Source organism: Oryctolagus cuniculus, chromosome 4, assembly GCF_964237555.1.
Source record: "Oryctolagus cuniculus chromosome 4, mOryCun1.1, whole genome shotgun sequence".
Classification (NCBI taxonomy): domain Eukaryota; kingdom Metazoa; phylum Chordata; class Mammalia; order Lagomorpha; family Leporidae; genus Oryctolagus; species Oryctolagus cuniculus.
The window spans coordinates 142,099,805-142,125,389 of NC_091435.1; the positions used below are offsets into that span (position 1 = coordinate 142,099,805).

At 50.8% G+C, this 25,585-nt stretch overlaps 1 protein-coding gene across 4 annotated transcripts in view; it reads left to right on the forward strand.

The window, feature by feature from the left end:
• The window catches only part of NMNAT3 (nicotinamide nucleotide adenylyltransferase 3), a 97,581-nt gene that overhangs the window by 66,884 nt on the left and 5,112 nt on the right, over positions 1–25,585 (forward strand). For 2 of the 4 annotated variants that reach the window (XM_008266242.4, XM_070072743.1), the window contains exons 3-4: positions 20,538–20,721; positions 25,208–25,290. In XM_008266242.4, the coding sequence (XP_008264464.2) occupies positions 20,538–20,721; positions 25,208–25,290 (267 nt within the window). Of the gene's footprint in view, positions 1–9,738; positions 9,974–20,537; positions 20,722–21,575; positions 21,656–25,207; positions 25,291–25,585 lie in introns of all 4 variants that reach the window. The other 2 variants (XM_051818658.2, XM_070072744.1) reach the window with 2 other exon arrangements.

Sequence of the window (25,585 nt, forward strand, 5' to 3'; positions counted from 1 at the left end):
TACTGGTGGTGGTGGTGGTGGCGATGGTATAGGCCACAGAGGATATGCAGGTCAGGGAATGATGGCGGTGACGCCATCCGGGTGTCGGTGACGCCGATCATGGTTTGACACCGGCGGCAGTGCTGGCGATGATCAGGCAGATGGAGATTCTCATAGCTGAGGTCAGTGCCTCCACGTGGGCATCAGGTTTGCATCTGAGGAAGCTCCCCGGCGTCCACACACCTGCAGGAGTGAAGTGCTTTCCCATGGGCGGTGCATCCGACTCAGAGCAGCCCTATCCCTCAGTGTAGTTTGCTGATGCAGGTAACTGAGTGTTTCGCTACTGTGATTGTCTGAATGCTCACTCAGCAGAGGAACGATGGCCGGCAGCTAAATGAGCCCGGTGCATCCTGGGACCTCGGTGCCCACCTTGGAGGCCTGTGCTCACCTGCTCTTCGGGAGCTCTTGGGTGATCCGCAGGAAAAGCCTGTTTCTCTGTGTCTACCGCCATGTTTCCTTCCTTGACTGGGGGAGGGAGCCACCTATTAACGGTTAAGCAGAACAATTAGATAAACACAAATCTAAACAGCACTAGAAATAGAAAAGAAAAACTTGCAAAACATATTCTCCCACAGGGACTAGGTTTTAAGTGCTTGGTAAGAATAGTTAGCTTTAGGTTAGTTTAAATTACATCTTATATTACAAGTAGAAAAGATCATCTTAAATTTCCATAATCAGAATTGACCAAGGAACACATTAGACATGGAAATTAAGGATACTGTTAAAAACAAGCCTCAAAAATGAAATTGAATTAGCTCCATAAAACATTTACAACCCAAAGAAACCCACCTTTTTGTTCCACACTCACGGAATTACTGATTCGGACATGGCAGAACAGCAGTCCCTGTTTACTCTGGAGCCTGGTTTCTGCTGGGTCAATAAAATAACCTTGCATGCCTGAAGGGCAGAGGTCTGTCCGCCGGCAGTGCCGGTGTGGACCGCCCCTGGTGCACGAGCACTGACCGCCTGGGATGCCTGCCTCTCAGCGAGCAGCTCTGGCCGCAGCCTGGAGCGTGCGTGTTCAACACGGACAGCAGAGCAGACCCGACTTGGAGAAACAAGAGCAGGTGCTCAAGCAGCATCCCCCACCCTGCTCATTCTCCCCAGCGTCAGTCTGAGGACAAGTCCCCGTCTCGGGCTTCCCCTTCCTGCAGCAGTGTCGGGAGCAGCCAGGTCGGGAAGGTTGACCAGAAAGCCGCCGCGGCCGCCTCCCTGCTGCAGTGTCTTACCCTCCAGGGCAGAGTCCCTAACCCAGCCAGCTGTGTACTTACAGAGTCTAGAAAATGGCTTCCTGGCTCCTACAGTGACCCTGTCCCCATCACTGAGTGATCTGAGTCTTAACACGAATCATGCAAAAAAAAAAAAAAAAAAAAAAAAAGGGCAGCCAAGCCGTTTAAATTTTCTGCATAAAATGAAGCCCTGTGTTTCACCACAGCATTTAACTCCATGACCTATTTTATTGCATCCCCTAGCCAATCCTGGACAGCTCCCTTGAGTGTAAATGACCATGAAGGTAAATTGAAAACGTATCAAGAAATAGGCAAAGGTATTAGCGCAGAGTCAGGGAGTCCTCCGGTCTCAGTGGTTCTGAAGGTTTTTTTTTTTTTTTTAATCTCTTTCCGGTAAAGTTCAAGTGGAAAGAGCTGATGGGATGAACACGGCTTCGCCTGTCTTAGATCACCATCTGTCTGCTGCAGGTGACTCGGTATAGAGGACCCTTCCAGAAAAGCTGCGGCAGCACATACAGGGCCCTGGGGCCCTGGGGCTTCCCTTGCATGCCCAGCACTGACAACCGTAAGGTGACCATCCAGCTCCCCCAGGGCCGAACCCTGCTTCCGAGCCCACTGTACTGCCACGCCCCCTGGCTTGACATGCACGCAGGAGTGCCTCCCGCAGAAACGAAGGGGCCTCCTCCTGCCTTCGTAAGAGAGGAGACAATGGTGTTGATGAAACAAGGGTGGGAGCTGGGGGCAATACAGATCCCATGTTCTGGTGTGCTCCCCAGCCGTGTGCTGTCCCACAGTAGCTTGTGTCATTGTCACCTGTGTTATGCACCTGCATTATACACCCACCAGAACCACCTGACAGCAGCCAGTCCCCACCACCCCTTCCCACCTGCCCTTCGTCCTGTCTGAAACTCCTGTCAGACCGAAGATCCCACAGAGAAAGGAATGAGTTTATGAGGAATCTCAAGACCCCAGCACTGGGGAGTTCTAGTGAGTTCTTTCTAAAAATCCACCTGCTCTGAAAGGACCCTCCTTCATCAGCAGGCAAGGACGCGTGCGGGAGCTCAGTGTGGAGAAGACGGAATCACGAGACAGAGCTTCTATACCGTGCAGCACCCAGAGGAGGCAGCCGGCCCCCTGGGGCTCGGGCAGCGGACCAGCCCTGCATGCCTGGGGCTCAGGGAGGTGATCGCAGAACGGGCCGGAGAGAGAGCAACCATGAAAACCTTTCTATCTGGGACCGGACAGGGAAGTGTAAACCCTGTGAATTACTGCTGCTGTGTTGTGCCGGGTTTTTAGGAAGTCAAACACACACAAAAAAGGCAGAGCACTGGACATCAAAGAAAGAGAGGCCTCGCACTGTGACTCAGGCACGGACGGGGTCTGCAGACTGGAGGGTACAGGAGAGTGCGTAGGGGAGTCTGCTGATTGACAGAGACTCTGCGGAGCCAGCGCTGTGACATAGCGGGTAAAGCTGCCACCTGCAGTGCCGGCATCCCATATGGGCACCGGTTCAAGTCCCCGCTGCTCCACTTCCAATCCAGCTCGCTGCTATGGCCTGGGAAAGCAGTAGAAGATCTTGCGCTCCTGCAAACACGTGGGAGACCCGGAAGAAGCTCCTGGCTCCTGGCTTCAGATTGGCTCAGCTCTGGCTGTTGCGGCTGTTTGGGGAGTGAATTGGCAGATGGAAGACCTGCCTCTGCCTCTGCCCCTCTGTAACTCTGCCTTGCAAACAAACGAATGAATAAATAAATAAATAAGAAACAAAGAAAGACTCTCTGCACAGAAAAAAAGAAGGGAAGTCAGGGCCTCTCCCGAGGAGGGAGGGCGAATGACCCTGCATCAGTAACGGCCTCCATGGTCCCAGCAGCCGCCTGTGGTCCCCGAGGGCCAGCCTGGATGTGTTCTCCCTCCTCCAGGCTTCCTCGATCCCGGCACTCACTGGCCTTTGAAACGCATGGGCACTTCTGGCCAGCCAGTGCAGACACCAGCAGTAAATGAGCTGTCTCCACTTCATTTGCACCAGCAAGGCCAAGAGCACTCTGGCTAAAGATCCTGAAAAATGTAAGACTCGTTCAGTGAGCTCGGAACCAGATGAGGAAAAAGGCAAAGGGTGCCCGAGTGGCCTCGGGCCTCCAGCGTCCCGTCACCACCTCTGCCAGAGCAGGTTCGCCGGCTTCGTGTGGAGGCCAGGCTGGGAGTACTCCTAGGCTTTAGTGGAGATCCTGGTCACCTTTTTCTTAAACGACTCTATTACCCCAGCTTCCTTTTCTTGTTGGCTTGATCCCCGGCAGCACCTGCAGCTGTGGCTCGTCAGATTTCTCAGGTTTTTGCCTTCCAAGACCTTATTTCCCAGGGAGCCTTTCAGCCAACACAGGGCAAGAAAAAAGGAAATGGACTAAAAGATGCATGAGCTGGGCAGGAGCCGGATGGGGCAACCCCCCCCCCCCCCACACACACACCCAGGGCCACCAAGCTCATCCCAGAATTGAAGGCCACAGTTGCAGAAAGAGAATTAGTAATGAGCCCAGGCCACAGGGCTGCCACAGCTGGGCATTACCTAGTGCTTCCCACAATTGTTTTGACACGTGTAGTTTTATTTTAAATACCTATGGTAATTCTTAATAAAACGCTGATAAATGTGCCAAGGCAGCCTCTGTGGAAATAATGAAGTTTTTTACAGTTTGGAATGCTATTAAGTCTTTGCTTCACGCTTTGTGAGGCTGCTAGCATTTTAAACAGCAATAACATTTTATTGAAGCCCGATCTTGCTGGGGGGATGTGGCCTCATTTTCTCAGGTCAGTGGTAGAAGGTCGGTTTCTCTGTCACCCGCCCAGCCTGGCCTGGTTTGGGACACACATAGACACTCACAGAGGTGGGGCTGGCTAGCAGTTGGCATCTTAGGCCTGGCTGCCATAGACCTCCATTGTCAGTCCAGCTTGACAGACCCAGGTTCAGATCCCAGCCCTGCCATTTCCCGGGAGTGTCACTGGGGGAATCACACCACGTTTTTGAATCCCTGTTCCTGTCTCAGTTGTTGCATAACAAACCACCCCAAACCTGGTGGTATAGACCAATGGCGTGGTTAGGATCACAGATTCAGTGGGTCAGGAACCCAGAGCACAGGGAGTGGCTTGTCTCTGCAGTCTGGGGGTACCAGATGGCAGGAGGCAGGAAGTGTCGGAAGCGTCTTCACTCACACCCCTGGCAGTCGGTGCTGGATGTTGGAGGGGCAGCCACTACATGTACACACAGCCGCTCTCGGGGTCTCTGAGCGGAAGCTGATTTGGGCTTTCCCAGAGAGGCACCTGGGCTCTAGGACTGAGTGTCCCAAGACCGGAAGACAGAAGCGCATGCATTTTGAAGACCTGAGCTCAGAAGTCAGCCAGCATCATTGACGCCGCTGAGTCTAGTCTGGAGCCTGTCTCGGTCCATGAGGAGGGATGCAGACTTCACCTCTCAACGAAGGAGTGGCCAGGTCCTCCAGGAGCATGCAGGGGAGGGGTTGTGTCATGGACACGTTTGGAAAGGACAGTGTGCCACAGTCCTCTCCTCTGTAGAGCCCGCCAAGGCTGGGGAGCGGAGGGAGTAACTGCTGAGCACCAGTTAGGCCCGGGAGTGTCCTCGTTCCCCAGTTCTAGTGAAAGTACCTGGGTCTTGCCAGTGCACACTTTTTGTTTCTCTTAGATCAGACTTCGGCTTCAACTGCATAAAAACCACAGAATGTCAGTGGCATGCAAGAATGAGCAGTTCCTATCTTGATCAAAAGTCGGTGGGTCGGCTGGAACAGGTTCGCTCCTCCTCTCCTGTTCTGGGGTCTGGGAGAACAGGAGGAGCAGCGGCTACCTTGTGTATCCTTCTCACGGGACAGCATAGCAGCAAGCAAGCAAGCAAGCAGTGTGTCAGTTTCTAGCCTTGTCCCAAATGCTAGCATCCCATTGGTCAAAGCAAGTCTCAGGGCCAAGCTCAAAGTCGAGGAATAGGGAAGTACAGCCCGCCTTTGTGTAATAGCATTACAGCAGAGAGAGGAATCAGGACCAATAATTCAATCTACCATAGCCATTTTCCAGCACAAAGAAAATTGGATAAGGATATTGTGGCATTACAGCTAGTGTTCAACATATAATCTTGGATGCAAAATACCCATATAAAGTGGTAGGTTATCAAATTGCTAATAAAAGAATAATTCAACAAGACCAGGTAGCACTTATGCCAGGTATTCAAGGACAATATACCATAAAGATACCTATTAATAAATCGCATTACTAAGACAATAGACTTTTATGAAACCTAAATCATCATCTCAATACACACTTAAAAGTCATTCAATAAAATCCAACACCTACTCAGGGATTTTTTTTTTTACACTCTTAGTAAATTAGACTTCTTTTTTTTTTTTTTTTTTTTTTTTTTTTTTTTTTTGACAGGCAGAGTGGACAGTGAGAGAGAGAGACAGAGAGAGAAAGGTCTTCCTTTGCCGCTGGTTCACCCTCCAATGGCCGCCGCTGCAGCCGGCGCACCGCGCTGATCCTGGCAGGAGCCAGGAGCCAGGTGCTTTTCCTGGTCTCCCATGGGGTGCAGGGCCCAAGCACCTGGGCCATCCTCCACTGCACTCCCTGGCCATAGCAGAGAGCTGGCCTGGAAGAGGGGCAACCGGGACAGAATCCGGCGCCCCAACCGGGACTAGAACCCGGTGTGCCGGCGCCGCAAGGTGGAGGATTAGCCTATTGAGCCACGGCGCCGGCAAATTAGACTTCTAAGGATACTTTCCGCGCATGCGGCATAATGGCCTAAACACTGCAGGGGTGTCTCCAGGAGCAGGGAGCAGAAGGCAGTACCTGCTCACCACTGGCTTCCCGCGGCATCAGCCGCAAATAAGAAACACAGCCACAGGAAGGAGTCGAGGATCTCATTACTTGTAGGGGCGTTACTGTGTCCCTAGGAAATCCAGGAGAAGCATTGGAAAACCAATTAGAACTAATAACAGCAGTAAAGCAGTCCCAATTCAGAATAAACCAACCGAAGCACAGGATTCCCGATAAAACAATTGCAATGCAATGGAATGGAAAAGCTGCGCGCACACACACACACACACACACACACGATAAAATACAGTGAGAAAAGGAGAAGATCCCACCCACAGGAGCAGCAGCCAAGGACACCCAGGGCCGACCTGCAGCAGGTGCAGCAGGTGCACCAGGGCCTCCGGGGGCAGCTCTGCCCTGTGCTGAGAGGCTCCGGTTCCTCCAGCTGCTCACAGGAAGCGTCCTCTAGGAACCGGCTCTCCGGTGACAAGGCCAGAGCATGGGAACTTTCCTGTATCTTTCAGACCTGAGAGAAGCAGCCCACAGTTGTTTTGGACGACTAACCAGATGCTCCGAATGCTCTCCCCAGGCATTAAAATGTTATTTTTTTTTAAAAAAAGTGATTACAGGAGTGTGATACTGACTCCAGATGGCACCACGGAACATGAAGTTGATAAAATATGCAATAAGGGAAAAACAAAGAAAATCAATGGGAGTCAGGCAACAGATTATTTAATTAAAAGAAATGGCACATTTAACATATTTAGAGGGGGGAAAAAGCTGTTTGATTTCCTACCTCATTTATTTCACCTGGTAAAATAGGAAAGGTAAAACCTGGCATAGCGAATTCCCTGTCAGTGGCTTATGTTTCTGACCTGCTGTCTCCCTCTCTAAACTACACAAGGAAGTACGTGTATTACTCAGAGGCAAAGAAAAAAATACTGAAAACCTAAATGCTGCCTTTGTCTTTTTGCTGTGAACAAAATAATTAAATAAGAGCTTATTCCAGCACCGACAGGGCCACCCAGGAGCTGGCCCACCAGAAGGCACAGGTGAGATGAGAAGGGACTGTAATTCCAAGGAAGGTAGCAGGCTCAGAGCGAGGGCACGCGGCCCTCCACATAAGAAGATGATGAGATTTTTCAAACTGGAGAGCGTGCAACAGCAGACGGACAGCCTGTGCTGCACAGGGGCCGCCTGAGGACTGAGACGTGTGTTTGGATTAAGAACAGCATGGCCCAGCGAATGCTCGGGGAGCCAGCGCAGCAGGAGGCTGCTGCTTGCAGCTGAGTCGGAGGATCAGAACACCTGTCCAAGGATGTCTTCCAGAACCAAGGACGAAGATGAGGAGGTGACAGTTAGGAGACACAGAGTGCTGGTGCAGGACAGAGGAGCAGAGGCGCAGTGAGAATCCAAGACACGTCCCTAGGCCAGGACCTGAGGCCTGACTCTGCATGGAGCAAGGGAGACTGAGCTCCGGGCAGCCAGGCAGGAGGTGGCAGGGAACGTCCGTGATTCTCCCTGGGACTGCCAACAGACGCAACAGGCAAACACTGGCGATGCTTGTTAAAGAGTCCGTGCGTAGTAAGGAGATAAATGAGCGATGGATGTGAGCAAGCAGTTCGCAAAAGGAGAAACATAACCAAGTAATAAAGTTACATAATTAATTCTAAATGCAAATTGTAAACCACAAAAGCTCCCTACAGACTAAGAAAAAGGTGTTTGAATGACTACTACCAGCAATGGTTGGTAGATAAAGTAATAGCATCTTTCACACCTGCTGGTGGCACTCTCTCCCTGGTCAGAATTTCTGGAGAGTGGTTTAGCAGCATGGAGCAAAAGCCCCCCAGATGTTCAAACCAGTAATTTTCCTTTCTAGTAATTTATCTGGAAAAATTTTGTAAACCTTGCAATCAGGACCTGCAGAGATGGTCACCATATATTGATTCTCGCATAAAAATTTGTATTTTAATTTTTATTATCTTTGTCATTATGTAGCCTTAAAAATGATGTTTTCAAGGGTGCCAATGACAAAGAAAAATGCTTATAATGTACCCTAAATAAAGAGGATACAAAAGTAGGTTTACCTTGTAAAAAGAAAGATATATAAGAAAAAGACCATGAAAATGAACCAAAATATAGAGTATTGGCCTCTTAGATTTGTCTTATTAATTTTTTATTAAGTTACACCTTTTAGTTTATTGCAGTGTTTCTACAATGTGAATTCATTTCTAAACTTATATTTATATTAATAAATATATGTAAAATTTTATTTTCCCAGCAGCTTCCTGAAGTGCCCTCATGTGTACGTACATTTGTGTGTATACGTATCTCTGCACACATGTACTTATAATACACAGACACTCGGGAAGTCACCTTAAGGCTTAGAGTGGGACTTTTCCATCCTGGATTCCTGGATCCCAGCAGTCATTCTATTTCGTCTGTGTTCTCTGGTTTTCAACTCCCTACTTCCAGATAGCATGTTCAGACCGTGGTGCCTCTGTTTTCAGATGCAGGTGTTATCTGTTGGTTTCCAATATGAAAAATGAGAAGTTAGCTCCTTTGCACCCTCACCTTCATGCTTGACCACATGCTGATGCATGCACGACTCCAGGTTGAATTAATAGTTTTGTTTATATTTATGGCTGTGTAAACAGTGCCAGCACCACAGTCCACTGTAATTCCATTTTCTCATACAGACTTTGGTTTTTCTAAGAGTTAATTGGTTCATGGATTTGGCTCCTTATACCTATCACCAAGTCTGTCCCAAATTTTCCGAAAGAGCTCTGAAATTCTTAATACATGCTCACCAGGTGAGCTTCTCTTCCTGTTTCCTGGTGTCCCTGGACTCTCCGGCTCCTCTCTGGACAGCCAGCTCCGTATTTCCGCTGTGACACCGTCATCCTGGAATGTCCTGGGATTCCCCGGGCCAGTGTCTGATCCAGAGCCTTTCTTTCCTGGATCCCATGCTTTCTGCTTTTTTGGTGGATTCTCTTGTTTTGGTGGAGTACATCCTGCAGCATCCTTCTGAGAAGGTGTGTGTGCATGTGTGTGTGTGTGTGTGTGTGTGTGTGTGTGTAGAGAGAGAGCGTGGGCGTGAACAGGTGAAGTTTCTGAGACCTTGCATATATGAATGCGGCTTTAGTCCACATTCCCCTGGAAGGGGCAGTGAAGTGTAGCCCACAGGCCAAATCTGGTGCACAGCCTATTTTCATTCATTTTACATTTTAAAAGTTGTTTGGCTAAAAAAAAAAAAGAATTTTTTAAATAGACTGTGGCAAAGATTGCGTATGCTCCCAAAAGCCTAAACTATTTACTGTCTGTCTCTGAATTGAAAACATCGGCCCGCCTCTGCCCTGAGTGATTGGATGTTTGGCTGAAGGCAGAGTTTTAGGTTGAATCCTTTCCCTCTGACCTCTGGATTGCAGAGCTGCTGCTGAGAAGTCCAGTGCCGTCCTGCTTCCCGGGCCTGTGTGCTTGACCTTTGGTGTCCTCTCTGGAACGTGGGGACCTGAAGTGTTATAATGGATTGCCACGGCATGAGCCGTCTTTTGTATTCAATGTGCTGAGTTCTCAGAGAACAGTGGATTCTGCAACTGTGCGCCTCTGGTCTGGGGAGATACTCATCCTGTTTAGCTATTTCCTCCCTGTTTTTCTGTCCTTTCAGAAATTCACATTAGACAAGTGTTGGAACTCCTGGCTCGAGCCTCCAGTTTTGCCTTCCTTGCAGCCTGTGGCTCCCTCACGTTTGTCTTCTGGTCCTTCCTCCACCTGACTCCCTCGCTGCTGCCATCCAGCACAGTGTAAATCAGTGAGGGCAGGGGCTGGTCCGCAGCATCATCACCTGCTGCCCTAGACCCAACGCCACCCCCGGCAAGCAATGCGCAGCTGGCAAATGTTGAGTGAGTGAGTATTTTTCGACTTCTACGAGCCCTTCCTGATTTCTGGCTGTCTCTTTAAAGCACACCATTCCTGTTTTGTGAGGAGCCTATCCCTGCAGTATTTCTGACACTGCTCCTTGAAGGGTTTTGAAATCGTCTCTCTGTGTTGCCTTTGAGTCCTCCAAGTTCCTTCCCTCTGACAGCTGTGGTGGTCACTCTCGCGGTAGGCCGCCTTCTAAACTGGGTCCCTTCCTAGGCTGTCCACTCGGGTTTGCAGACCAGGCCCGGGTCCTGCATGCAGGCCAGAAGCTCTGGGTGTGTGGGTGAGGCTGATGGACCTCGTGGCCATAGGCTCAGCTCCTAGGTCCAAAACCCCAGATGTCAGCCTGTGTTGGTGTCTCCTCCTGGGTGGAGAAGTGTCTCTGACTAACCTGGTACTCTATTCTGGGAGACAAACCTAACCCTACTGACTTACGGATGTTCTTTCCCTGTCCCTTCCTCTGGGGGTCAGGATCCTCTCTTGGCCCAGCCTAGGCAGAAAGCAGATACCTGGAAGAAGAAGGTAGGCGACCGGTGGTCTGGGTGGACCTGAGGCTCCTTAGACAAACTGTCAACTGGTCCTCCTGTTTTCAGGCCCTCTGGCACCCATACATAGAAAGGCCCCTAATCCTCCAGTTTGAGCCACTCTGGGCTTCTGTGTGCACAGCTTGCCTCCTTTTTTTTTTTTTTTTTTTTTTTTTCACAGGCAGAGTGGACAGTGAGAGAGAGAGAGACAGAGAAAAAGGTCTTCCTTTTGCCGTTGGTTCATCCTCCAATGGCCACCGCGGCCGGCGCCCTGCGGCCGGCGCACCGCGCTGATCTGAAGGCAGGAACCAGGTGCTTCTCCTGGTCTCCCATGGGGTGCAGGACCCAAGCACTTGGGCCATCCTCCACTGCACTCCCTGGCCACAGCAGAGAGCTGGCCTGGAAGAGGGGCAACCGGGACAGAATCCGGCGCCCCAACTGGGACTAGAACCCGGTGTGCCGGCGCCGCAAGGTGGAGGATTAGCCTAGTGAGCCGCGGTGCCGGCCACAGCTTGCCTCTTATTCACCTCCCCCTCTGCAGGCTCTGCTTGGTCTATTCCCAATGCTCACCAGCTCTCCAGCTTCCGACATGGTGTGGACTTTTCCCGATGCTCGGCTCCTCTTCCACTGGGTCCTTGTGATTTCACTGCTTTTCCTCCTTTATTGCCATTTTATAAGGTCCTAGAGGAGGTGAATAAGAACAAGGAACTCTGTGTGCCATGTTAAACTCACAGCCATGAGTTGCTTTCATAAACCCACAGGGAGGATGGTACAGCTTGGTGCCGAGATGCTAGGTGTCTCATCCCAAATTGAAAGACAGGTTCATGCCCATAAGGAGCTCTGAGACCCATAGGAAAGACAAGGGCAGAGAGATCATTACCATTCAGGTGCTCTGAGGGAGGTGTGTCTGGACAGCTGAGGGCCACGGGAGAAGTGCCTGGTGAAGGCTGGGGCAGGGTCGGGGGTGGAGGAATCACCCAAGGGCAACGTTGGGATTGTGACCAAGAGCGGCGGAGGAGGGAAAAGGCTGCACTCATGACCACTGGGAAGGCAGGAAGGAGTTTTAGCTCAAATTGTTGTTCTTATTGACTCTCCGCCCTGTGTTCTATAAGAAAGCATTGATTTCTCAGTGCACGACCTGTGCTGTAAGGATGTGCTAAACCAGCACAGGTGACACCTGGGTCTCCAGGATGCCCAGCAGAGCTGCCTGCCTGGCCCCTGTCCTCCCACCCTGGTCCCCCCGGCAAAATGGGGTAATGTGAAGCTTAAATGCATGAACTCCCTGGAGGGGTTCATCCTTGCAGAACCCATCTCCTTTAAAGGGGAAAAGAGAAAGAGGTGATGCATGCCTTCTGCGTATTACAGGGGCTCGGACGTGCAGGACTATAACTTACTTTGCTTTCTGTGACACTGTGCTCTTGAGCCACCATGTCCATTTGTCACTTCAAGGTGGCAGTTTTCTAGTTTTCAGCTTAGTCTCCCGCAGGTCAGTTATTAATCAAGTTCATCTTCCCCTGCCTACCTCCCCAGGAGAGAGGCATCCTGGGCCGCCCAGTGCCGCCTAGCTGAGGGGCATGCCCTTGACCTTAGGTAACCTCTGTCCTCTCTGCCTCCAATCTGGAAGCCTCCTCAGCTGCTGTCAACTCGCACACCATGTCCCTGTTGCCTGGCCACGTGCCTGGGCTCTCCCTGGTCGTGCCAAGGCCATGGAGGCTGGCTTTGGGCTGCCCTCCCTGCACCTTCTACTTCCCTTGGTAGCCATGCTGACTGTCCATTCTCGCCCTCCTCCAGTGCTCCTCTCCAGGAGTCTTGGCCACGTTCACGGAGCTCTGCCCCCACGCCAGTCTCTGCTCTTGCCTGCTGCCTCTCCCCTGCCTCACCCCACCTCACCCCCACCTCAGCCCCAACCCCTCCTTAGCCCACGAAGTGCCTTCATTCACTCCTTCAGATCTCTTCCTACTACTCCATGCAATTGAGGAAAATGTGTGCGCTGATTTCCTGGGTTCTGGGTCTTAATAATTTTTTAGGGTTACTTTGGAACTTAAATAAATCTTCGCTGTCTCATCAAAGCCTGGTTGCTAAAAGCTCTACCTTTCATGAGTGTCACCCCTAAAGTGAGTTTGGGGAGCCAGTTCTGGATGTGCAAAGCTGCACGTCACATCCTGGTTCTCAGCTGGGGCCTGCCATGCCCTTGAAGTGGCAGATGCCTCAGCCCCCAGGAAGGAGGGCCCGAGGCAGACAGGACAGCCCAGGGTGGCCAGCATTACCAGGGATGCAAAAGGCACCAGAGAATGTCCAGCTCCCAGTGGGGCAGGCTCCTCTTTTTGAATCAACTCTCCCACTAAAATAAGAAATGGTAGGTAGAATATTTTTCAAGTTTCACTCTCCTTTTTTAAAAAATTTATTTATTTGAAAGGCAGAGGTAGAGAGAGAGAGATGCGTCTTCCATCTGCTGGTTTACTCCCAACTGGCTGCAACAGCTGGAGCTGGACCAGGCTGAAGCCAGGGGCCAGAAGCTTCTTCCAGGTTTCCCACATGAGCGCAGGGGCCCAAGGACTTGGGCCATCTTTTACTGCTTTCCCAGGCCATAGCAGAGAGCTGGATCAGAAGTGGAGTAGCTGGGACTAGAACCAGTGCCTATATGGGATGCCGGCACTGCCGGCGGCGGCTTTACCCACTACCCCACTGTGCCAGCCCCTCAAGTTTCACTTTCAAAGATGAAGGAGAAACCCCAGTTATCAGAATCATTGATAACTGAGGGCACTGGTCAGAGTTGCTCACTTAAGCTTTGTTTTGTTTTGCTTTGTTTTAAGATTTTTATTTATTTATTCGAGAGGTAGAGTTACAGAGAGTGAGAGGAAGAGACAAAGAGAAAGGTCTTCCTTCCATTGATTCACTCTCCAAATGGCCACAACAGCTGGAGCTGCACCAATCCAAAGCCAGGAGCCAGGAACTTCTCAGTCTCCCACGCAGGTTCAGGGGCCCAAGCACTTGAGCCATCTTCTACTGCCTTCCCAGGCCACAGCAGAGAGCTGGATTGGAAGAGGAATAGCCGGGACTCGATGGAATGCTGGCACTGCAGGTGGAGGATTAACGTACTGCGCCACAGTGCCGGCCCCTCACCTAATCTTTGAATCAGTGGCCACAGAAGCCATGAGGGCCATAATTCAAGGGATGGAGCCCTCCCAACCTGGGAAGCCTTTAGGTGACTTCCCCCCATTAAGCTGGACTCAATGAATTTAACAGTTGAGGAACCACATCTTCCAGGCCAAGCTAAACTGGGTCTTAATCCATCTCCTTCCCCTAATCCTGGACAACTTCAGAGAGGCCTTGTGCCTTGGTGCTGAGGCAAGCAGAAGGAGAAAGAAAGAATCAGTGAGCCCAAGGGAGAAAGGGCCACACATGAGCCCTTGTTTTAGCCAAAGAAGCTCCATCAGGAACTTGATTTTAGGTCACCTATGCCGTTTAATAATCCAGGTGCCACAAAAAGCAACCATGAAGCCTGGAGAAGCCCCCACCGATAACCAGGCAGGGGCACTGAGCAGCAACCATTCAAAAATAACAAAACACAAAGACAGGAAGCCGTGTGACTAAGGACTAGCAGAACCAAGGCAGCAGACATGACCTGAACAAACTCTGCAGAGTACATATTCCATTATTTCTTTACCCAGTCTTCAGTCAATAGGCATTTAGGTTGATTCCATGTCTTAGCTAATGCGAATTGAGCTGCAATAAACATGGGGGTGCAGATAATTCTTTTATTTGCTGATTTCATTTCCGTTGAGTAAATTCCCAGGAGTGGGATGGCTGGGTCATATGGTAGGTCTATATTCAGATTTCTGAAGTATCTCCAAGCTGCCTTCCATAGTAGCTTTACCAGTTTACATTCCCACCAACAGTAGATTAGGGTACCTTTTTCCCCACATCCTCACCAGCATTTGTTTTGTTAGTTTTCCTATGAAAGCCATTCTAACTAGAGTTAGGTGAAACCACCTTTTGGTTTTGATTTGCATTTCCCTGAGGCTAGTGATCCTGAGCATTTTTTCATGTATCTGTTGGCCATTTGGATTTCCTCTTTTGAAAAATATCTATTTAAGTCCTTGGCCCATTTCTTAAATGAGTTGTTTGTTGTGTTGTGGAGTTTCTTGATCTCTTTATTTATTCTGGTTATTAATCCTTTATCAGTTGCATAGTTTGCAAATAATTTCTCCCATTCTGTTGGCTGCCTCTTCACTTTCCTGAATGTTTCTTTTGCTATACAGAAGCTTCTCAATTTAATGTAATCCTATTTGTCAGTTTTGGCTTTGATTGCCTGTGCCTCTGGGGTCTTTTCCAAGAACTCTTTGCCTGTGCCAATGTCTTACAGGGTTTCCCCAATGTTCTCTAGTAATTTGATGGTATCAGGTCATGGATTTAGGTCTTTAATCCATGTTGAGTGGATTTTTGTGTAAGATAGGGGTCTTGCTTCATACTTGTGCATGTGGGAATCCAGTTTTCCCAGTACCATTTGTTGCAGAGACTGTCCTTGCTCCAGGGATTGGTTTTAGCTCCTTGGTCAAATATAAATTGGTTGTAGATGCTTGGATTGATTTCTGGTGTTTCTATTCTGTCCCATTAGTCTATCAGTCTGTTTCTGTACCAGTACCAGGGTGTTTTGATTATAACTGCCTTGTAGTATGTCCTGAAATCTGGTATTGTGGGAGAGAAAACATGCCCCTCTTTGTTTTTTCTCCTCTAGTTTAACAGGTACATTTTCCCCCACGGGGCTCAAAGCCGGATTCCCTCCAGGCTCTTCCTGAAGCTTTTTTTCACCAGTGGCTTGGGCTGCTGCAGTCTGGCCTCCCCTTGCTCTCAACGCTGGTGCAGAGGCTCTCAGCTCTGGGGTCCTAAGTTGTGTGTGTCCTCGCCCTCGACGTAGGTCCGCTGTGTCCCTCCAGTTTACATAGTTTCCTCTGCTGTTTTCTCCCTAACTCTTCCCTGAAACTGTAATCTTTCCACTTTTTAAAATCTGTCTTCTCCTACACTCAAGCAGCAAGCTCCCTCCCTACTCCGCCATCTTAATCCTATCATCACATTTCTATATACTAATAACAAATGTAAGAACACGAAATTAAAATCACCATGCCATTTACAATTGCTCTAAAGAAAATGAAACACTTAAAAATCTAACAAAACATGTGGAATTTGTGTCCTGAAACATGTATAGAATTTAAATCCTAAAAACTATAAGATGCTGATAAAAGAAATTAAAGGAGGAAGAGAGGAACCCTAATGCCTGCTTTGGACTGTTCAATGAACCAGAAACAAATTTGTCATGCCAAAAATAAAAATTACAGAAGACCAAGAACAAATGAAGATACAGACCATGATCATAGCTTGGAAGACTCAAAATTTCAATGAGTGATTTTGAATCAGATCAGCTGGAGCAAATATAGGTTTAGTTATTTGGAATATAGATTAAATGAAATTATTATCTAGCATGGAGCATAGAGAAAGGCCAAGAGAAAGGGTAAGAGACACAGAATTAACATATATCCAGTTAGAGAGTTAGAAAAGGAAGGAAAGAGGGCAGACAGTTTCTGGGGATAATAACTAAGAATTTTCCATTTCCAATGAAAGACCCTAATCCACAGACTTAGGAGACCTTGTGATCCCAAAGCAGGGTAGATAGGAAACGCATTATGTAGACAAAAGAAAACTGCAGAGCAACCAGAAAATTACAGATTACCTTCCCAGGAGTGGCAGTTAGACTTACAGAAGGACTGCTGTGATTTGGATGTGTTTTGTCCCCAAAGGTGCTAGAAGCTTGGTCCCCAGTTTAACACAGTGGTCGTGATACAGCTGAGAGCTGGGGCCCAGTGGGTTTTGTTGGCACCACCCTCAGAAGGGATTAACTCCCATCTGGCTGGAGTGGGTAAGGTCTCTTAGGACTAGACTAGTTACAGGGAGAGCCAGTTGTCAATAAGGACTGCCCCAGGCATTTGGCCTCTTCTGTGTAGTCCACCAGCCATACTCACACCTGTCCCCGTGTCCCCACACCCACCATGTTGTGGCATAGGAGGCAGGCCCTTCCCAGAGGCTGAACAAAAGGGCAGACCCAAGTTTGGACTCTAGGCCTCCAAAACGATTATAATCATATATATACATATAATATATAATATATATATATACCTAGTTTCAGGTATTTTGTCATAGCAACCCAGAATGGACTAAAACAGTGACACTGCAGCACCAACAAGGGAAGCTGAGGAAGCAGCTTCAGGGCCTTAAAGAAAGCTGCTTGCTTGGCCGGCGCCGCAGCTCACTTGGCTAATCCTCCGCCTTGCGGTGCTGGCACACCGGGTTCTAGTCCCAGTCGGGGCGCCGGATTCTGTCCCGGTTGCCCCTCTTCCAGGCCAGCTCTCTGCTGTGGCCAGGGAGTGCAGTGGAGGATGGCCCAGGTCCTTGGGCCCTGCACCCCATGGGAGACCAGGATAAGTACCTGGCTCCTGCCATCGGACCAGCGCGGTGCGCCAGCCGTGGCAGCCATTGGAGGGTGAACCAACGGCAAAGGAAGACCTTTCTCTCTGTCTCTCTCTCTCACTGTCCACTCTGCCTGTCAAAAAAAAAAAAAAAAAAAAAAAGCTGCTTGCAGCCAGTCGTTTTCTCCCCAGTGAGACTCTCAAGAATGCGGGTCAGGCCCAGGGTGACGTCAGTAGGTGAGGGAGAGTCTACGAGGTGACTTCTGCAGGGGAGTGACTGCCAGGTAGGAGGCCCGATATGCAAGGAGCAGGAAGCCCACGGGAAAAGGCAAATGCACGGGCAAGCGCAAATGAGCCTCGGCGTGTGAAGCGGGGCAGTAAGATCCAGTAGGACTGGGGGGAAATAAACATTGAAAATGAAAACAGCAACAACAAATACCCGGCGGGGGGGTGGGTAGTGAGTGGATGTTACTGGGGGAGATTAACGATCTTGATTGACTTTGGATAAAAGATTGTGTATGTAATTTATAGTCTGAGAGAGAAAAACATTAAATAGTAATTATCCAGAGAGGAAAAGAGAATCAAAGAAACAGAATGTGTGTGACAAAAAGAAAGCAAAATACCAGCGTTCACATTAAATAAAAGTCAGTATTTGTCAAACTTGAGCAAAAAAGTTTCTTAACCCAGCTCTAGGTTATGTATAAAAGTCTTGCCCAATTCAGAAGTGCAGAAAAGGTTAAAAATAACGGGAGAGAAACAATGTGCCTTGTGTATTCTAACCAAAATGAACCTTTTGAAGCTCTATTATCAGACTGCAAGCAAAAGGAAAAAAATTACTAGAGATAAAGAGGCCTGGTAAAAGTTATAAATGGGTATACTCTTGATTACACATCCTTGAAAGAACCAAATGGAAGAAAGAAAAGCCATAGTGGAGGATTTTAACATCTCTCTCGCTATTGCTAATAAAGCAGACAAAAAACTCAGTGAGATCATAGTTTTCAGCAAAGCAATTCATGATCCCAGCTGAATAGAGAGAGCGTTGCACCCAGCAAGCAGAACACACACTGGGATGTAAAGCAGGCGTCAACACACGCCGAGTGATCGCTTCCAGTGTAAGAGCAGCTCCAACTACAGTGCAGCTAAGCTGGAGATCCGCAACAGAAAGACACCCCACGTCACTGCGTGTGTATTTGGTAATTAGGAAAAGCACTTTCAAATAACGCACAGATCAGGGCAGGCGCAGTGGCTGCAGTGGGTTAGGCTGCCTCCTGGGTGCTTGCATCCCATACTGGGGGCCTGGGGTCCCTTGAGCCCTACCTCTGCTTCCCATCCAGCCTCCTGCTGATGCATCTGGGACACAGTAAATGCTAGGTGTGGTACTCGAGTCCCTGCCGCCTACATGGGAGACCAGATGCAGTCCCTGGCCCCTGGTTTCAGCCTGGCCCTGTCTGGGCTGTTGCAGACAGTTGGGGAGTAAAACAGCAGTTGAAAGATTCTCTCTCTCTCTCTCCCTCCCTCCCTCCCTAACTCTGCCTTTCAAATAAATCAGTCTTTTAAAAAATTTCCCTCTAAGCACATCTGTATGTACTATTTTGTTTGCAGGATTTTCTGATTTCCATTATTATGTGTATTCTGATCATGACATATTGTTTATTTGAAAGGGAGAGAGAGGAGAGAGAGAGAGAGAGTGTCTTCCATCCACTGATTCACTCTCCAAATGCTCCCAACAGCCGGAGCTGGGCTGATCCGAAGCCAGGAGCCAGGAGCTTCTTCCAGGTCTCCCACATGGGTGCAGGGGGCCAAGGACTTGGGCCATCTTCAGCTGTCTTCCCAGATGCATTAGCAGGGATCAAGATTGGAAGTGGAGTAACCAGGGCTCCAACCAGCACCCATATGGGATGCCAGCACCACAGTCAGTGGCTTCACCCACTACACCATGCGCTCTGGCCCCATAAGGAATTTCAATTAAGTAATTAATTTTTATTCATTTGAAAGGCAGAGAGACACACACATGGAGAGATCTCCCATTCCCTGGTTCCCTCCCCAAATGGCTTTCTGCAAGCCAGGCACCATATCCAGGTGTCCCAGGAAGCTGTAGCTGGAAATAAAACCTAGTCGGCACTATGGGATGCAGGTGGCCCTGTGGCGTCTAACTGCTGAGCAAACACGCACCCGCCAGGGGAACACTTTGCAGCCTGCACTGTGTATAGCAGGAAAGAAGAACAAGACAAACTGCAAGTTAATTAGCTGAGTGGACATTAACAAGCACAGCAGAATGGCATCAAGAGAGCAGGACAAAACTAATAAAAATGAGAGCGGGAGTTGGTGAGATAGAAAACAAACATTCAGTTGGAAAAAAAAGCAGTATGCCAAAAGTTGGTTTCTTGAAAAGACTAGCAAAGTTCCAGACCCCGAGCAACACTGTGCGAGGGGAAGGTCAGGAGACGCCTCCCGCAGCAGCCGTGAGGAAGGCGTGAACAGATCGGAGCCTGTCACGGGGCTCCTGCCGCCAGCAAATGTCAGCCGGAGATGTCGTGGACCAAAAAAACACTAGAAAAATCTGAGCTGCCAAAAATTGTAATTAGGAAATGGTCATCTGAATCATCTTCTAACCATTAAATGAATTAAATCAGTATTCAATTCTGCACTGATTAAACGCTGTCTCCTAAGATTACAATGGCGAGTTCTAGCAAACATTCAACAAGTGTTAGTTCCGCCCTTACACACAAGCCCGCTTAGAGCTTAGGAAGAGAGGGGACTCCCTGAGAGTTTTTTATGAGGCTGGAATCACCTTGATACCGGAACCTGGTTAGGACAGAGAGAGAAAGGAAGAATACAGAACGCTTCAAAAACAAAACAAAAAAATGAACCCATCAATGCATTAAAAAACAAAACCAAAAAAAGCAGATCATTGTCCAGACCAAGTTAGTTTTACCTCAGGAATACATTGCTGGTTTAAGATCAGAAAATTAATCAATATAATCCACTCCATTAACTGGCTCAAGGGGAAAAACCACACCATCATTTCGAGTTGCAGCAGAAGCATTTGATAAAAGCCAACATTCGTCTGCGAGAGAATCCCTTAAACCAGGAAGAGCAGGAGTGTCTCCCGAAGTGACATGTTTGTCAGGATGGGCTCAGCTGGGCTCAGCAGCTGATCCCTCAGCTTCGGGGGCTTAGCGCCATGCAGCGCGTCTCTCAGAAGCCCCAGGGTTCCCAGCAGCACAGGCCCGTCTGTTCCCTTAGCCACGCTCTCTTTGGGACACTGCTGGCCCATCACCCACCGCACCTGGCTGTGCTAAATCCCATCCCCTCCCCTTCCTGCCCATGCTGCTGTGTGGGATCCCGGCCTGGGCGTGCTCTCACTGGAGATGCTACTCTGGGTTGTGGGAGCCTGGAGGGCAGGCCCGTGGTGGCAGAGGTCACCCTGGAGCTGACCCTCCCGGGGGGAGATGCCCAGACCTGCTCCCACTCGAGCTGAGGCCCGGAGGCTTTGAGTACCCGCCTGAATCCTGGCTGCCGGGGTGGCACCTGCAACACCTCTGCTCTCCCTTGCTCAGGAAAATACCAGGTGGTCGCGGGGATCGTCTCTCCCGTCAATGACAGCTACAGGAAGAAAGACCTCGTGGCCGCTCGGCACCGAGTGGCCATGGCACGGCTGGCCCTTCAGACGTCCGACTGGATCCGAGTGGACCCCTGGGAGAGCGAGCAGGCGCAGTGGATGGAGACGGTGAAGGTACTCAGGTAACGGCATGCTGCTGTGGGTATGACGGTGTGACGTTTGCACAGCGCACCGGGTGACAGGGCTGTAGTGTTCCCCGGGGTGCGGTTGGACCTTTGCAGCCAGCACCTGGGGCGGGAGGGACCAGCAAAGTCACCTCTTGAGACGGGTCCCGAGCAGCACTGCTACAAACCGTTGTCTCTGGTGCCAGCACCCACCCAGTCTCGCTTCAGAGGCTGAGCCGCTGGGCCTAGGCCACCACTCCCTCTTCTCCACTCCGGGATTATCTACAAATCCTGGATTCTCTAGATTCAGTAGGGAGCAAAAAGACTCTACGTCTTGAAATGGCTGCCTGGGGTTTTCTCCTGAGTCATCACTATTCGTGTTCAGCGTGAGCGGTGCGGGTGTTGAGAAGCCCTGGGCCAGCCCCGCAGGTAGGACCACGGGTCCCCAACTGGTGTCTGAGAGTTTGCCAGAGAAGCAGGAAGTTCCAGGAGGGGATTGTGGGCGGGCCTGCCTCATCACCTGTGATAGCCAGCTCGGCCGGGAGGGATTTCGGGCTGTGGGCTGTGTCTTTTCTCCATGTGGATGTGGCGGGAATGGCTAGGAATGGAGGCATGAGTGTCAGAGTGGAATGATTGGCAGGCCGGTTCATCGTGTGCTGTTTTCTTACTTCAGAGTCACCTGGGAGGCAAACGCTTCCTTTGTTGGCTCAACGGAGGTGAGCGCGTTGTTGCCATGTTCTGCTTATCTTTTGTAAGGGAAAGAACCATCTAGAAGCACTCGTGGTTATAGTGTGGCTTCTGAGCCATTGCCAAACCAAAAGAACAAATGGGACGTGAGTGTGAGGGTTCACACTGCCTTTGCTTTAAAACAGTCATCGGTGTAGACAAGGACGCATGTACCGGAAGTTACACATGGAATCAATGTACAGCCAGATCACCCTTTTACAACAAGGCACACAGTCCTCTCTTGTTTATTGCACACAGAGAAACAGCAGAGAGAGGGGAGCCCCCATCTGCTGGTTCACTCCCCAAATGCCCACAAGGCCAAATCTGGGGGACCCCAATTTAGGTGTCTCACGTGGGTGGCAGGAGCCCAACTCCTTGGGTCATCAGTGCCACTTCCCAGGATCCGTGTTAGCAGGAAGCAGGAATGCAGGGGCAGGAGTGGAGCCCACATGCTCCCGTGAGGGACACAGGTGTGCTAACGAGGGACTGAATTGGCTGAGCCAAATGCCACCCCCATCAGCTGTAGTATGACCTCAGAAAGGGAAGCTTGCTTCCCCACCCGCGAGAGGCTGTGCTACCTGGGCACAGGTGTCTGGGTGACTGGATGTAAGTGGCTTAGCCCCCGTGAGCCACGGCGCCTCACCTACCGGGATGAGGATGGTGTCACACAGTGGGCCGCTGTGATAGAAGTGGGCAGAAGACCTCGTTTACAATAGGATCTTGATAACCCACCTTCCCTGCATCCGTAACTCCAGCCCAGTCTCCCTGACAGGCAGAGTGGGTCATAGTGCCGTTCAGAGGAGTGAGGTTGCTGCTGTGATGTGTAGCCTTGAGCCCAGGGCCGCCTGAGCATGCACTTTCTTGGCTTACTCTGTCCCTTAGTCCAGTGCATCTCAGTGCTGGCTGTGCATTGGTGTCAGCGGGGAAAACTTTTACAAAAAGTCCTATTCCCTAAGTGTTATTCAGAGACTGGGTGTCATTGGCCTAGGTGGGACCTTGGGACTTAGTTTTTTTTTTTTTTTTAAGATTTGTTTATTTGAAAGGCAGAGGACACAGAAAGAGAGACACACATAGCAAGAGGGGGGGGGGGGGTCTTCCGTCTGCTGGTTCACTCCCCAAATGGCCACAACGGCCAGGGCTGGGCCAGGCCAAAGCCAAGAGCCCAGAACTCCATCTGGGTCCCCCACATGGATGGCAAGGACCGAGGTTTTTGGGCCATATCTGCTGCCTTCCCCAGCACACTGGCAGGGAGCTGGATTAAGAGCACCCTGTGGGTTCTTCTGCGTGGCCTTAGTGAGGGCCCTGGAAGCAGGTGACGGACGCTGAGACCCACCCAGAGAAGCTCTCAACCCCTGCTGCGGGGATTGCCGGGGAAGCTTTTTGAACATGCTCCCCCTACCCTGGCGGTTTTTATTTGTCTTGCATGAGCTCTAAGCTTGGTTGTTTTTAAATCCTGAATGATACATTGTGTGTGCAAATCATGGAGTAGACACAGTTTTAACAGAGAGCTGATGACTTTCCAGGGATCGGGAACCTGGCTACAATTGCAAGGTCGAGTGATTCTAGAAGCACGGTAGAAATCCGCCCCAGCGTTGGCTCCATTTAGCAGCACCCTGACTGGGTCAACATCGGTTTCTATCCATAGTGTGACAAGTGGCTGTGGGACCTCCTGGGGGTGCTTTTTCTCCTTCTCAGGTAGCTAAGTTTTAAAAAAGCCAGGCCAACTCTCACTCCTGTAGGCAGTTGGTAACTTACTCTACTCACTCTTCCCCCGGTGTTGGGGGCAGGGCCGTGCGGCATGGTCAGTCGCCCCCTCCTGCCCCTCACCACCCCGCTGGACCCCAGGGTAAACACGATCTCAACATTGTCCTCATTCCACAGATACAAAGACTCAGGCTCAGAGAGGCAAAGCTGCTCACAGCCACACTGCAAGGGAGCAGGAGGCGGGGCTTCCCTGGAGTCCAGGGGACTGCTGAGGACACAGAGAACATGCTGCCGGGGGCGACTCCCAGGCCCTGGGCTGGCCACCCTCAGCCGGGCAGCGAGAGGAAGCAGTGCCCACCACCCCGCAGAGACAGAGCGGAAGTCCACGGGGAGGGAAACGCACTTGGTACTGAAAGTGATCATTCGCACCCCAGGGTTCAGAGATAGCAGCTACCACTGGAGTGAGGCAAACTGGAGCGAGGAGCCTCAAGGTAAATCAGGTGACGGTCCCCACCTTCCAATGATCACCTGTTACCTGTGCCAGGCACCATCCTATCTGCGCGGGCCAAGGCTGCCCCAAGTGAACCTCACAGTGGTCTCTAGGGTGGCCCTGCCCTCAGCCGCCCATTCTGCAGATGAGGAAACTGGAGGCGATTGCTCCAAGGTGGCGCAACCACTGCTGGGAACCAGCATTCCAACACAGGCAGCCTAATCCTGGACTTGGCCTGTACCCACACCTCTCCCAGTGACACCCAGCAGCAGCCACTTCGCCAGCACGTGGCCAGGTAGAAGCCTAGTCTCATTTGTGGTCTCGCCAGTGACTCGTCCAAGGTGACACAAGCAGGGGAGGCTGAACTTGAACCCAGCCACACTGTTCTCTCCCAAATAGAGCTGTAGTTAACTGCACCACCGCGCAGCGAGTGCAGGTGCAAGAGCAGATTAAACAGGAAAGGGCGTTCAGGGCACACCTGTGTTGGGTTTTTAAAAGAGGATGATGGTGATGATGATGATGACACAGGGATCTCGATTTGCAGAAAGTGATGGCTTTGAAAGCTGGGCATGCCAAACTGGGGTCAGTCTGGAGACGCCTGAGACACTCAGTGCCAACTCCTGTCATCTTGAGCGCTGCCCAGTAGAGGGGGCACCACCCTTGCTCCTCACTGCAGGTGCAGAGAGCCATGCACACAGGGACCAGAAATCATGCACCTGGGGTCACACAGCCGGCCAGGTCCTCAGGCCCTGGCTCTCAGCTACCTGGTCCATCCCAAAGCACTGGCTTGTGATGGGAGCAGGCATCTTTTCCGAGCGCTGACTTGTGCCCATGTTTAGTGTATCTAGCTCATTTCCTTTCACCATGGTCTTTAAAAACCAGGTGTCGGGGCTGGCGCCGTGGCTCACTTGGTTAATCCTCTGCCTGCGGCACCAGCATCCCATATGGGCACCGGGTTCTGTCCCGGTTGCTCCTCTTCCAGTCCAGCTCTCTGCTGTGGCCCAGGAGGGCAGTGGAGGATGGCCCAAGTGCTTGGGCCCTGCACCCCATGGGAGACCAGGAAGAAGCACCTGGCTCCTGGCTTCGGATTGGTGTGGCGCCAGCCGTGGCAACCATTTGGGGAGTGAACCAGCAGAAGGAAGACCTTTCTTTCTGTCTCTCTCTCACTGTCTATAACTCTACCTGTCAAAACAAACAAAAAAACAAACAAAAAAACAGCTGTCATTCCCCGGACTTTCCAGATGAATGCTTGCGTTTCGAACTCAGGACTGTGTGATCCTTAATCCCTGCTCAAGCCTGACTCCTGTGTCTCTTGGGTGAGAAATAGTGAAGAAAGGTTTGAGTGGGTAGACGTATGCTGTCTTCCCCCCTTCCCCCCGGGTGGCACAGGCAGAGTTCCCAGCAGTGGCTGCTGGCAGTCTCGGCACCTGCCACGATGCCTGGCACACAGGGGCCCCCCACCAAATGTGGAGTGAGCAAGCTTAAAATGTACAGAAGCAGGTCGAGGCTTCCAGTCGGAGCCCCCCGGGTGGCTTTGGGGGCTGCAGGACAGACGCACCCTGAAGCCATTTGTTCATACCGCAGGCACCACCACAGGCAGCTGCTCCTGTCTTCAGCCCCGGTGGAAGGCCTGGACTCCATCGAGGCCCTGGCCCCGGCCCCAGCAGGTAGGTGCTGAGCTCGTCTGTGGGGGGCTGACATGTCAGGGATCCACATGGGAGGCGTGGGGTGCGGCCTTCCGGACACAGACAAGGACCTCCTGGAGGCCCAGCGGCCTGGGCGACTGCCAAGGTCAGGCGGTCGGATTACTCAGCAGTGGGCCGTCCACTGTAAGCTGGTGCCCGTCTGGGAGTTGCCGTCCCACAGGCGTTGAGCTGGCCCACGACTTGGGCTCATGACATGGATTATAGTCAGGGCCTCCCTGGGATAAACTGGTACCATTAGCCTTTTATACTACAAAAC